This window comes from Mustela nivalis, assembly GCF_964662115.1.
Source record: "Mustela nivalis genome assembly, chromosome: 6".
Lineage (NCBI taxonomy): Eukaryota > Metazoa > Chordata > Mammalia > Carnivora > Mustelidae > Mustela > Mustela nivalis.
Genome location: NC_139025.1, coordinates 81,735,588 through 81,750,277, shown reverse-complemented (window position 1 = coordinate 81,750,277; position 14,690 = coordinate 81,735,588). Strand labels below are relative to the sequence as shown.

At 41.1% G+C, this 14,690-nt stretch overlaps 2 protein-coding genes across 6 annotated transcripts in view; one reads left to right on the top strand and one right to left on the bottom strand.

The window, feature by feature from the left end:
* SLC30A4 (solute carrier family 30 member 4) overlaps nucleotides 1-10,472 on the bottom strand; it is a 30,763-nt gene extending 20,291 nt beyond the window's left edge. For 2 of the 4 annotated variants that reach the window (XM_082735274.1, XM_082735276.1), the window contains exons 1-3: nucleotides 10,109-10,472; nucleotides 9,466-9,979; nucleotides 2,126-2,272 (exon numbers count right to left, since the gene is read on the bottom strand). In XM_082735274.1, coding sequence (XP_082591400.1) covers nucleotides 2,126-2,272; nucleotides 9,466-9,856 — 538 coding nt within the window. In that variant the 5' untranslated portion in view covers nucleotides 9,857-9,979; nucleotides 10,109-10,472. The other 2 variants (XM_082735277.1, XM_082735275.1) reach the window with 2 other exon arrangements.
* The window catches only part of BLOC1S6 (biogenesis of lysosomal organelles complex 1 subunit 6), a 73,635-nt gene continuing 68,436 nt past the window's right edge, over nucleotides 9,492-14,690 (top strand). The window contains exons 1-2 of one of the 2 annotated variants that reach the window (XM_082735286.1): nucleotides 10,474-11,522; nucleotides 11,742-12,675. The gene's annotated coding sequence lies outside the window, so the exon portion shown is untranslated. Of the gene's footprint in view, nucleotides 9,613-10,473; nucleotides 11,523-11,741; nucleotides 12,676-14,690 lie in introns of those variants that run through there. The other variant, XM_082735287.1, reaches the window with a different exon arrangement.

The window sequence follows — 14,690 nt, the reverse complement described above, 5'->3', positions numbered from 1 at the left end:
TGTGGGGCTGCCAGCTCCTGGCTCAGTGTGCACTGGGCTGCAACTTCCTGGCTTGTTTCTTCCTTTGGCCCCCTCCCATCTATCTTCTAACTTCAAAAGGTGTTTATTGGTGACTTGCTTCTCTCTGCTGTTTTTATTTGAATGAACTCTCAGAAGAGATGAGTCAAATGCTGGTATCTAATCCATAATTGTAAACTTTGTACTTCTAAGGAAAAAGGTATATTTGACTTTCTACAGAAACTTGCAGAGATAAACAGGAACAGTCAGTCCTATTTTCTCTCTTTTCACAGTGCTTGTTGTGTATGAAGAAATGAAGTGACTAGATAAAGTATTTCTTTGATATTTAATAGGATTTTCATGATTATGTGTTCTTATTATATGTAGGACTTTCTATGTTCTGTTATTGAATGTTTCTTTGTGGGGGGGGAGAATTCTACTACTTTCATTAATGGTCCAAGGGGTCTATAACCTAAAAGGTTAAGAGCTGCAGGACAAAATGAAACACTCTTTCAAAACAGTGGTGGAAGGTAAAACCCCCATTCCTTGATGCTATGTTTGAATGTTAGATCTTAAATTGAAGGTATTTAAATCACAAGAAATTAAAGTTTGAAAGTAATCTTGAATTTACTCAAAAAGCCCAATGCAATCAGGTAAGAAATGACTGTACAGTACGTTGGTAAGCAGTGGGTGCACTGTGAAGTGGGGAAAAAATCACAGACACACGTCAGGGCATTAACTCTCTGGTACAGCAAGCAGCTCAGAGTGCTGAAGGTGGGGTGCCAGAGAATGTCCCAATCTGATGATCTGGATAGCTAGTTGAGATAAAGCCTTTCAGGCACAATGGAGTTTTACATAGAAGGCCCAGTGACTAAATTTTAGAAGACCTAGATGCTGAGTTATGATGAGCCTAAAAAGTAACCAAGAAGGGGAGGAACTTACTCATGTATTAGCCAAGAAGGTCAGTGTCTCTACAAAATTAAACTGCACGTTGTTAATTCTGGATCTTTAAGACAGGTTTTATTAAAGCTACCTAAATGTCAACTTCTGGATTCTAATCAAATGACATCCGAACATATGGCATTTCACATACTAGTTCAAGTAAATTGTTTCATACATATTTTTAAAATAAGTAAAAAAAAAAATCTAAAAACACAGTAACAGAGAAAGAGTTGTATGGATAACAATGTATGATTTTAACCTCTCAAATATTAATATTTATTCAAAATAGGAAAATAAAAACGTGTACATTGTTAAAGAAAAAAAAAATTAATGACACTTGTCAACACATGGTAAAGAAGACTTTATTCAAGAGGGGAAGCTATGAAAAAAGGTATAGGACCAGTGCAATAGAACTCTGCAGTGGGTGGGGAGAGATTGGGTTCAGCTCTGAATACTCTATTGGCAAGTCAGTGGATGGAAAATTACTAAGAGGAAACGTAAGGGTTGAGGGGGATTCTGGCTAAACTGACCTAAGAGAATTTTCACTAGAGACAGGCCAGTGCAATGAGATATCACCTCTGAGATGACCTACCAGATACTGAGTGTGTGGGTTCTGTTCAACTGACTTAGCAGGGTTCTTGCTAAAACAGGATTATTTAAAGAAGTGCACAGATGGGCTCGGGAGGTTTAGTTTCCTGACTACACTTTGGTCAAGCAAAGAATCCTTATCAGCATTTACAGAATTATGATGATAAAATGGCAGCAATGAAGCTTAGCCACACAGTATATGTGAAACATATAGTACTGCTTAAGATCTGGGCTACGTAGCTTTGGTTGAAATACCCAAAGTATAGCGAAAGAAGCTAATACACATTAGCATAAACCCATGTGGTTTTGCCTAGTTGAATAAACTATAAGGTAAACTTTTTTCTGTTAACATCTTCAGGAAATAGGGAACAACAGTTAGTGATTACTGTATTATTGGGTATGTGTAAACTGTTTAGCTGACTAGACTGAATGTACCCTGGAGTACATGTATCTGAATAAATCATGTTTATCTATTTTCATCTGCTTTATTCAAATAGGTTATCACCAGAAAGACTTCAGTTACTCAGAGGGCTAGTTATAGTTCATTGTGGTTTTACTATGAAATCTTATAAACCGAAAGAAACTCCCAATTACCTACCTAAGCGGTGGAATCCAAAAGTGAATCTTTTGGTTGGTGATTTTGAAGAGAGCCACAAAGCAAGCAAGGTCAGTATGATAGCACTTAGGTCAGTTAACATATGAAGCGCATCTGTCATGATTGCTAGGCTGTTTGCAATGTATCCACCTTGGGGTAAAGGTGAGAGGGAAGAAGGAATAAGTTAAAATAATGAATAATTAGAATAATGTTTAAAATAATAAATATAAGCAAACCAAAAATATGTAACATCCTACAAAACATCAGCTTTTAACCAAATCTTTATCCTATTACAATTAAATCAAGATATCCTGAAATTTTATACTGAACATTAAATATATGTGTATTTTTGTGGTGAAGATGTCCATTTCTATAAACAGATTCTCTGAAGAGTCGATGACCTTAAAAAAATTAAGAACCAGGGCACCTGGGTGGCTCAGCTGATTAACTGTCTGCCTTCAGCTCAGGACATGATCTCAGGGTCCTGGGATCGAGCCCCATGTCGGGTTCCCTGCTCAGCGAGTAATCTGCTTCTCCCTCTCCCTCTGCTGCCTCCCCTCCTTGAGCTCATGGTCTCTCTCTCTCTCAAATAAATAAATAAAATCTTGAAAAAAAATTAAGAACCATTAAACTGGGCTCTAACACATAGAAATTTTGTTTTAGCACTGCAGCTTTTACTCAACCTACTAATCCTACTATTAGTGAAATTAATGACCATAATATCTAAATATTACAAGAAGGCTGAAGGTAGATACTTGTTTGTGAAGGTTTGACCACAAAATTAAACTTAAGAAATTTTTTAAATGTACATGATGGGGTGGTTGGGTTATGGACATTGGGGAGGGTATGTACTGTGGTGAGTGCCTGTACCCCTGGGGCTAATACATTATATGTTAATAAAAAATTTAAAAATTATTTTTAAAAAGTACATGAGTTCAAAATGAAGGATAAAGATTAACGGATTCCCTTGGATACAGACAGCAGTGTCTCAGAGAGATTAAAGGTGGTATTTAGAATAAAATTTTTAATGTTGATTTTCCAGGCATTATATGTATATATAATATATAAAATTCTTTTTGTGTGTGTGTGTGTGTGTGTATATATATATATATATATATATATATATATGTCATTTTACTATTGGTTAACCAACTGTCCTAACACCATTCACTGAATAAGCTTTTTATAACAAAACTTTATGTGTATCAGAATCGCCTGGTTAAACACACCAAATTGCTTGCCCCACTCCCAGAATTTTTTTTTTTAAGATTTTATTTATTTGACAGAGAGAGCGATCACAAATAGGCAGAGAGGCAGGCAGAGAGAAGGGGGAAGCAGGCTCCCTGCTATGCAGAGAGCTTGATGCGGCGCTTGATCCGAGGACCCTGAGATTGAAAGACCCCATGACCTGAACTGAAGGCAGAGGCTTAACCCACTGAGCCACCCTAGGTCCCCCACTCCCAGAATTTCTAATTCCAGAGGGCTGGATGAGGCCTGAGAATTTCCTTTTTTTTTTTTTTTTTTTTAAGGAGAATTTCCATTTTTAACATGTTCCCAAGGTGATGTGGATGCTTCTGGTCTTGGTAATTTTGAGCATCACTGTTACAATTAACTTCCTGACTAGGGTATTATGACACATAACTGTGCTGAGTTGTTGTTCCCCTCTTTAATGGCATGATATGCAGAGGCAAGAGCAGCAGGAGACCGAGTTAGTGATCTTATAATCACATCCATTTACTCCAGTGTGCTCTATACAAATACCACTTTTTTTTTTTTAATGTATTCCCTTGACATTAAAGAGCTGGAAATCACTGAGAAAAATGTAAGTTGGTGACTAATAACATGGGGTTTTGGACTCTCTGAGACTCTCTTAGAAAGTTACTTAATACTTTTGTGCCTCAGTTTCCTTATCTATAAAATAAAGATAACACCTTATAGCTGTACTGTCCAGTAAGTTTCTGAGATGATGGAAATATTTTATCTGTGCTGTCCAGAAGAACCACTAGCCACAGTAGCTTTTCAGCATTTGAAATATGGGTAAGGCAACTGAGGGATTTATTCAATTTTAGTTAACCTAAATTTAAAGAGCCATGTGTTGATAATCATCAGCAAAAAATAGCAGAGTAAGGACCTCTGAAAATCATCTCCTCTATGGAAGTAATGAGAACCTAGGGAAAATGGTCCATTATCAACTTTTTTAGAACTCTGGAAATTAACCAGAGGCTGTTATAGGTAGTATTCACTCAAGGAAAACAACTGAATCTTCATCAGAACAGTGAACATTCTGTAGCCTTGGACCCATCTCCCTCTCTCCTGCTCTGTGGTTGACCTGAAAACCAACAAGCAGCAACCATAGTGAAAACTAGCCTGGCAGGTTAAAATGTGGTTAGAGCTCCTTACAAGCCCCATTCCCAAAGAACTATCATTATTTGATCTGCCTGGTACTTCCCTGGAAAATCATACAAGTAAGGCTGTTTTGACTTGACTTGGGGATCTGCCTTAGGCAAACCCTAAGAAATGTTTGTCAAAAAACAATCAAAGGGAATTGTTTAACACTGCAGCTGCCTGAAGCAATAGATAACAATGTGCTCCCTGTATTCTGAAATTTCACAAGGATGTACCTCAGTATGGCTTTATTTTCCCCCAATTTTCCGGGGTTTTGTTTACTCTTCTTACCTGGAAAGGTAAACCCTTCAGTTCTGGGGAAATTTCTTAAACTATATTTTTGACAATTTCTTTTCTTCTGTTTTCTCTATTTCCCAAATTCCTATTACCTGGAGTTTAGATTGATATGCTAATTTTCTTGTGTTTTTTCTCCTATTATCCATTTCTATTGTTTTGCTCTACTCGGAGAGATTACCTTAGTTCATCTTATAACTTTTTTATGGAGTTCAAATTGTTTTTTGTTTTTATTGTTCAAAAGCTCTTTATTTTGAATTTTTTTAAAAACAGCCTATTCTTGTAGATACATATCTCTTATTTCTGTGGATACTAACTATATAATTATTGTATCTGTTTAACTTGTTTCCTTATTTTAGTTTTCATCTTCACCCACGTTTCTAGGGGTACCAGGTGCAAACAAGCCTACTTAGGATTCTGAAGTGCAGCAGTTCTCAGTATGGTCCCTGGTATCAGCATCCCTTGTGAACTTAGAAATCCAAATCCTTGGGCCCTATCCCAGACTTAATTTGAAGCTCTCACCCAACAATGTGTGTTTTAATAAATTCTCAGGTGTTTCTGATGAATTAGTGTAAACTGGGTTGATTCTTGGCATTCCCCAACTACTTGCTTGCCAGGGGGCTTTCTTGGGTCTATTAAGTCAGTTATTTCTTTTATCTATCTCCTTTCTAGTTTGCTAAATTTATGTTATTATTTCCTCTCCAGTTTTCCCCATCTATGCAGACATACATACACATACACAGACACAGATGTGGATGGATATATGGCTATAAAAATATATACCTTTAGAAATCCCTTTATTGTAGTTTGAGAGGCTTCAGGAAAAAGTACATTTAGATATAGGAGTTCATTTGCCATCTTTATCAGGAAGTCTGTTTGCATTCATTCTTCAAGCTTTTTCACTCCCAATAAAAATGCAATTGTTAATCAATAACTATTACTAAATCCAAAGGATAGTCTAGTTCTCATCTCATTAGACCTCTCAGCAGCTTTACCTTATTTATTTTCACTTGGAAATACTTTAATTTCTTAGATTCTGGAATACCTGTTTGTTTTTTGCCTGACTTCTAAAGTTGGAGTTCCTCAAAAAAGACTCGTTAGATGTTTTTTTCCATTCCGATAGCACTACACACTGTATCTCTTAACTTGACCTTTCTTTTGAACTATAAACTCATATCTAAAGCTCACGAGACATGTTTACTGGCTATTTTATGTACATGCGATAATGAACATGTCGAAAACAACCCTTGAGCCCGTGCCTAAATCCTGCTTTGTATTTTCTCCCTGCCTAACAGATGATATGCATTTCCATACACTCAGTTTCTTAGGTGAGAAACTTCAGAATCAACCCCCACATCTAAGCCAATAGTCAATTTTGTTAATGTTACCTCTAGAATATTTCTCAGTCAGTACATTTTTCTCCATCCACATCAGTCCAAGCCATGATTTCTTGTCTAGACCTCTGCAATAGTTTACTTGCTTCCATTCTTGCACCCTCCAACCCATTTCCACAAAAGGCCCAGAATAATCTTTTAAAAAGGTAAATCCCATCATATCGCTCTCCACTTAAAAGCCTTCATTGGCTATTCATTGTACTTAGACCTAAAAACTATACTCATAATATGGTCTATCAGAACTGGCTGATCTGGTGGTCTGGGCTCTTTCCCTCTTACTTATTATTATATTCCGGTGAAACCTGCCTTCTTTTTAGGTCCTTTTAAAGAACTGAAGGTTTTTAGGACCTTTGCACATGCTGTTCTCTTCACTTGGAAAACTCCTCCACTCCTCTACTTGAGTAACTCTTACCTTTTGGTTTAATTGCACCTGGCTCACACATAAACTATGTGCCACTAGTTACTCTATCTTATAGTACCTTGTTCTTCTGTTTCATAACACTTAAGGCCATATGGATTTTAAATTTATTTGTCTATATGTTTAACATCTGTGCCCTCCATTAAACTAAGTGCTTCAGACAGTAGATTTCATAATAGTTTTGTCTGCAATTATATAGCCCAAATACTTAATATAGTGCCTGGCATAGAGCAAGTACACAAAAAATACTTGCTGAATGAAAGGAAGAAAAGAATGGACCTATCTCAAGTCTCACAAAGCCAAGATTCAAAATCAAGTCTTCCCTTTCAGATCTTTAAATTATTTCCTCTTAAAAATTACTCCATACTTTCTACGTAAGATGCCTTTTTTCTAAGTGCTTTTGATACACTTTAATATATGCTCTACTATATACAATTTAATTCTATGTAACATCCTGAATATTTGTTAATGCTTATCCTATTAGCATTTTGTTTAAAAGATTTTATTTATTTATTTGACAGAGAGAGAGAGAGACAGGGAAGACAGGAACACAAGCAGGGGGAGCAGGAGAGGGAGAAGCAGGCCTTCCGCTGAGCAGGGAGCCCAATGGGATGTGTGATATGGGGGCTGGATCCCAGGACTCTGGAATCATGACCTGAGCTGAAAGGAGAGGCTTAAAGACTGAGCCACCCAGGTGCCCCCATTAGCTTTTCTGTATTATTTAACGAAAGATTCTTATTTTTGAAAATAAAATCAATATTTTAAATAAAATACTTAGTTTGGCTTTCACAAAACAACATTTACCAAATAAGAGATTTCAAAAATGGTATGTCGGGACAATTTTATCTTAATAATTTTTTCTTAGGTAAAATAAAGTAAATTAATTTTAAGGGGGACAATTGTGATTAATTTGATTTTTAACTTCAAATACAAAATATTAACTTCAAGAATTACCAAGTCTGGGGCACCTGGGTGAGTCAGCCAGCCACTGTGGGATGGAGATGCCAAGGGTAGGGCTTCTGCTCACCAGGGAGTCTGCTTCTCTTCCTCTCCCTCTGCTCCCTCCTACTTCATGTGTGTGCACGTGCTCTCTTTCTCTCAAATAAATAAATCTTAAAAAAAAAAAAATCACTAAGTCTGACTGACTCAATATTCTAGCTATGTGAATTTGAGCAAGTCATTGAATCTTAGTCTCTTATAGAGGCTATGTCTTACCTGGCCACAATTTCACACCTGCCTTTTACTTTCTTTATAGCTTAAGCATTTATAATTCTCTATCACAATAAAAATTAATTCAACAAAAGCTTACTGGAGGTCTATTCTGTTCCTGGGAATGTAGCTTTTATTTTAGTGGAAGAAGACAGATATCAAACAAGTGAATATACAAGATGATTTCAAGATGCTGAGGGATTTTAAAGTTGGGGAGAGAATAGGGGAAATGAGATACTTACTTCAGTCCGTCAGAAAAGGTCTCTCAGAGGTATCTTTTGGGGTAAGATATGAATGTCAAGAAACCAGCCAAGAGAATATTTGGGAAAAGGCACTCCAGGTTAAGCAGTGTTTTTCAAACTGCAGGCCCTGATCTACTTGTGGAACACAAAATCAATTAAGTGGGCTGGGGCCGTACCGAAAAAATACTAGAATGCAACACAAGAAATCGGACTTTTGTTTTAGTTATACATATATTTACACATATATGTATGTGTGTGTACATCCATCCACACATATGTATGTATGCATGCCTACCCGGGTCACAACGTTAAGCGTAGTTTTTACTATAATTAGGTCAAGAAAATTTAAAAGCCACTGAGGTGGAGGAACCAGCCAGTTTGAAGGCCTCATGGACTGGAGAGAGCTTTGTGAGTCATAGGGAGAAAGGCGGCCAGCATGGCGGAAGTGCGCACTGGGGAGATGTATAAAATGAGGTAGGAAATGTATATAATTTTCCTACATATAACCTCTGGCCAGTATCTTATTCTGGACTGCCACCTCTGTTTCTAATGGTTCATCATTAAGAAACAACAAGGCAGAATTATCTCCCTGCTTTATTGTCACTTTTGTAAACTGTTATTAAGAGAAGTTAGCAGTTACACTAATGTGACTGTGAAATTAACCTCTAAGAATGTATTTAGAGTGACAATGTATTACTTGAATAATTAAAAAGTGAAAACAAGTTCATGAACCCTGGGGGAGCCCTCTGGTTCCTTTCAGATCCTTACTATAATGAAAAACTTTAAAAGTCAGTTAGTAGTATTTAATTTTGCAAATCTCTTGGATGTAAATGCAAAAAGAAATAGTATGAAGAGACCACTTAAGTCAAATGCAGAGAAAAAAGCAAGCAGCTGGAGACTGTGGATGTGGCTCTTCCACTAACCAGCTAAGTGTCCTCCCAACTTATTTAACTTTCTGGGCCCTCAGATTCCTTCTGTGTGAAAAAGAAGGAAGAGCAGGTGTTCAGTAAGGTCACTTCACACTGTAAAATTTTATGATTCTACGCTTAGATCATTTACTATTTTAAACGATGCAAAAACTAACCTGGTTGTTTTATCAGAACTTTTTAAAGAGGAAGTTACGTGATAAACAGTGAAGCTAACGTCCTTAACTTTACTGTAGGTGTCACAGTGTTTGGAGAACCAGATGAAAAAGTCCAAGTTATCTCTGAAAGTTTCTGTCTTACTTATGTTGACCTGCACTTTGGAACTGTGTGGATTCCTCCTATCACGGGATCAATATCTCGATAAACAACAAACTTCCCGAAAAGAAAGTTTCAACCTCAAATCATGTGTAAACTAAAGCTGGACAACAACCCTCGGGACAAGGTAAATGGAAAGTGAGTTGGCAACACAACTCACCTACAAGTTCTCCAATCATGAAAAGCAAGTAAAGAACGGCAGCAATGGTCAATCTGGTTTTCACCTTTCTCTGCTTCAGTAACTCTCGCCGTCTGCTGCAGTTGTCACAGGGGTCCACCTTCAGACTCAGCTGACTGTTGGTCAAAGGTAAGTCCTGGTCCAGTAAGGAATCGTCGTCGGCCTGCAGGGCCGGGTGCGCCCCGTTAACAGGCCTTTCTGGGATTTCAGAACCATCGTCGGCCACCACAACTCGAAGTTTGTTAAACCGAGGAAGCCCCTCGTCCCCCACCTCGTCCGAGAAGTCGAAGGCGCTGGTGTCATTTAGAAACAGCGGCGCGTCGTCCTTCCGTAGCAGAGATTTGAGGCGCTTCCACGCGCTGGATCCGGCCATGGCAGAGGCTGAGCGGCCGCCGCACGGAACGGCTCGGTGCAGGCGGCCGGCCGGCGGCTCCCGCGGCCCCTACTTCACCGGAGCGCCAGTTCCCGATGGCACAGCCGCGCGTCCCTCCCCATGCTGCGGAAAACGAAACACGTTATAAATTAAAGGCGCCCCAACACTGCCCCCAAGTTCCGAAGCCCCGGGCGGCGGGGGCACAGGCTGGTCCGGAGGCTCCGGGGCTCCGCGAGGGGGCGGCGCGTCTACCTGGGGCGCTGCCGCGGGGCCGCCGCTCATCTCCCCGCCCCTGGCCGGCTCGGCGGGGCCGACTCGCGCAGCTCGGGTCGGGGCCGCGCGGGGAGCGACGCCGTCCTCGCGCCGGCCACGCCCGCAGCTCCAGGCCGGCTACCCGGGTCTGACAGGTTTGGGGCCGGGCGCCGGGGGCCACCGCCTCTCCCCGCCCTGCGCGGGGCCGCGCGCGTGCGCCGGAGCGGCCGCAGGCGAGGAGCGCGAAGGAGGGGTCGACAGGAGCACACGCAGGCCCGCTGCGCAGGGCTGCGGCGCCCGCGAGGGGAGGGGCAGGGGCGCGCACGCCGCAGCCCCCACCCGTGCTTCCCCAGTCCCGGCGGCGGAGCCCTCACAGGGATACACCCCTGTCTCCCGCGCAGCCTTGCCACCCCAGGCCGAGAAGCAGGAGCGGATGAAGCCGGGCCTGCGGACAAAGTGGGTAGATTCGAACGGTCCCGCCCGCCCGGGGCTGGGCGTTGCTGCCGGAGCTCGCTCGCTCCACCCGAGGAGGGCCTCTGGAATCTTGGGTCAGGACCTCGGTTGCGGGTCCGCAGCAGAAAACTATTTTAGCTTTCTTGCCAAGTGAGAAACCAACCGGATTTCTCTCCTCGAGTTGCTGCTTCTCTGGCAAGTTGGCAAAATTTGCTGCACCGTCAGGTCAACTTCGAGAGGGCAAGGCCCTCTCAAGGTCGTCAGCAATTCTAACTCCTTTGTATTTACGATTGCTTTTCATCAGATAATGTCTTGTCCTGTGTGGTGTTCGCTGCCATGTTCCTTTTCCCTCCATTTATAACATGGACTAAACCCAAGCACAAAATCTAAAAGGGGTTTCCGTTTTGGCCTTTGGTCCTATTAACAACTACAAATTTAGAACTGAGTTCTGAGTAGTAGTTGCTGATTTAGATCTAAGCTGTAATGGAATGACAATAAGCCTCCCCACTCCTCTTCTCCCTTGACGTCTTAAGAGATTCTTAATCCAGATTCCTTGGATAGGTTTTAGGGGCTTCTGGAGGCCTTAAACTCATGTGCAAAATATCGTAGCTTATATGTATTTTCTTGAATTAAGTCCCTTAGCTTTTATCATATTCTCAAAAGGGTTTAAGACTCAAATTTTAAGATTTAAAACCGCAACATTGTCAGGGGAACTCATAGAGCAAGTCCCTAGCTAACACTTGGAGTTGAATTGTAGTGAAACTCCTAGTTACCCTGTGTTAATGGATGTTGTATTTTGACAGTAGTCTACATGGATTACCAAGTTTCAGGTTACAAAATACACAATAAAAAGTCACATGGAGCATCCTTTTCCTCTGAAGATTCAGACGGTACTGTCGAGTCTTGCATCCCACGGGTGCCAGAGCATCAAATGTTTTTGGACTCCCCAAGTAATCCATCAGTCTTTTTTTTTTTTTTTTTTTTAAAGATTTTATTTATTTATTTGACATAGAGAAATCACAAGTGGATGGAGAGGCAGGCAGAGAGAGAGAGAGAGGGAAGCAGGCTCCCTGCTGAGCAGAGAGCCCGATGTGGGACTCGATCCAGGACCCCGAGATCATGACCTGAGCTGAAGGCAGCGGCTTAACCCACTGAGCCACCCAGGCGCCCAATCCATCAGTCTTGAATTCAACCCATACTCCTACAGAGCTGCACCCATGGGAGTCAGATCAGGAAACCTGGATCAGAGATGCCATGGTTCCCATGACCAAGGAGGGCAGCCTTACCTAGGATATTCAATAACCAGAGAGCTCAGGTCATTATCAGCTGAAGGGACAGTGCTTACTAAGCCTTGCTTTCCTAACCCCAACTATCTTAATCCATCCAACTCAGGAGTAAATTATTTTTATTTTTCATTTCAGTTTGTTTCATTGGCTGAAATTCTGCTAATGAGAAAGACACTTAAATAAAGCAAATATGTCAGGAATGTGATTGCTCTTTCTTTGGTGTAAATTGGGATAGACGTTTTCAAGAAAAGTTGAGGCAGAACATGGTTTGTTTTGGATACTTACGGCAAGCCTTGTTGGGAAGGGCTGCAGTTCTGCCTCCCAATTTATTTTTACTATTTTATATCACTGGATATCTAAACAGAGTGATAGGAGATAAAAAACTGGATAGTGATTTTAATGTATGTCCACAAATTCTGATACTCATCTGATCCAGAAATAAAGCTTAATCTCCCTCCCACTGAATGTGAGCTTCTCTTAATGAATACCATGTGGCCTAGAATGAATAGAATATGACAATAGTGACAATGTGTGACTTAAAAGACTAGGTCATAAAAGGCACTGCAGCTACCTGCTTGTTCTCCCTCGGATCAGCTGTGCTGAGGAAGTCAGGGTTACCATGTCACAGGGAACTCAGCAGCCCCAAAGTAAAGCCCAGGTGATGAGAAATGGAGAGCTCCTGCCAAGAGCCATGTGAATGAGCCACATTGGAAGTAGATCCTCCAGTTAAACCTTCAGATTGTAGCCCAGGAGATGTTGACTGAAACCCCAGAGAGATCCTGAACAGAAGCAGCCAACTAAGCTGCTCCCAGATGACCCACAGAGACTGTGAGATATTGTTTATTGTTTTAATGCAGTAAGTTTAGGGATAATTTGTTACAGAGCAATAGATAACTAATACACTCAATCTCAACTTGCCTCTGTACCAGGAAATAGACTTTTTATTTTATCACATGGGCCCTTGTTCCTAGGTTTGGCCTTGAGCTAGTGGCATGATTTCTAGCATTGAACTTTAAAATGGGCTGAATAGACTTCTGTGAATAGTCTTGGCATGTAACCACCATTTGCAACCTTATTTCTATGTATTCAGAATTTATGACAATAGACAAATGAACTTTTGAAATATAATCATTTATAATCTGGTCCTGCCTACAATTCAGCTATTGCTCAACATGCCATTCTTTTATGAGACTTCATAGTTCTTTCCAGTACGGAGAACTTTTCTGCCTGAGCAAATAGATAAAGTTGCTAACCATTTGTCCCGTCTCTTAACCAGGCAACTCATAATACACAAATTGTTTAGGTAATAGTAGATGTCTGACGTTTAAAAGACACTTACCTCTGGCAGTCAAACTAGAGTAGCCCCAATATCCCATGTCAAAACCTGTTTTCTGGCCCAGACCTTTTTCAGAACAAATGACAATGCTGAAAATAATACCATATCTAACATTTACTTGAGGCTTTTTTATGTGCCAAGCACCTCTGCAAGAAACGTGATTTATATCGGCTCATTTAATCCTTAGACCATCACTATGAGGAAGTTAATGATTCAAAGCATGGGTCTTGAAGTCTGACTGCATGTGTGTGTGTGCTGGTTTCACCATTTAGTCCTATAATCTCTGGCAAACCATTTAAGCAATTTGTGCTTCAATTTTCTTACCTATAAAAGGAGCTTGATGAGAGTACCCACTTCCCAGGGCTATCGGAAGGATTCAGTGAGATCATGCACATAAAGTATGTAAAACAGCATATACAGAAATGCCTGGGTGGCTCAGTCAGTTAAGCGTTTGCTTTCAGCTCAGGTCATGATCCCAGGGCCCTGGGATGGAGTCCTACATCAGGCTCCCTGCTCAGCAGGGAACCTGCTTCTCCCTTTCCCTCTGCCTGCTGCTCTCCCTGCTTGTGCTCCCTCTCTCTCTCTCTCTCTCTGACAAATAAATAAATAAATAAAATATTTTTTTAAAAAACAACATAGCATATATGGTTCCTGGCACATAGTAAGTGATCCATCAATGCCAACTATTAATATTTTTAAAGTAGAGGGACACCTGGGTGGCTCAGTTGTGTAAGTATCTGCCTTTGGCTCAAGTCACGATCCCAGAGAACCTGCTTCTCCCCCTCCTCCCCACTCATGCTGGCAACCATTAGCCTACATTATCCTCTCAGTCTGTTTCCACACACAAATGGAATGATCAACAGAAATGTACTTGGACTCCTTGAAGTACACTAGAAGAAATTCCCATTCCATACACCAAAGATTTGCCATCACCTCCAGACTTCAGCATCACCCTGTGAAATCCTTGGAAAGGAAGGGGTGGGAGTGGAAAAGTTTTCAAAAATGGAAATATGAGGGACGCCTGGATGGCTCAGTGGGTTAAGCCACTGCCTTCGGCTCAGGTCATGATCCCAGGGTCATGGGATCGAGTCCCGCATCAGGCTCCTTGCTCGGCAGGGAACCTGCTTCTCTCTCTGCCTCTGCCTGCCTCTCTGCCTGCTTGTGTGTACTCGCTTGCGCTCGCTCTCTCTGTGGCAAATAAATAAAAATCTTTAAAAAAAAAAATGGAAATATGAGAGGGTGGTGCCTGGGTGGCTCAGTCAGTTAAGGATCTGCCTTCTGCTCAGGTCATGATCCCAGAGTTCCAGGATCAAGCTCTGTTTTGGGTGTGGGGGGGTGGTCTCTGCTCAGCGGGGAGTCTGCCCCTCTCTGCCCCTCCTTCCTACTCTGCTCTCGCTCTCTCTCCTTCTCAAATTAAATCTTAAAAAAAAATTTTTTAATGAAAATATGGGAAAAGTTGCCACTTAACTGACAGGCTCAAATGTTGCATATTCTTCTTCCTGAGAAC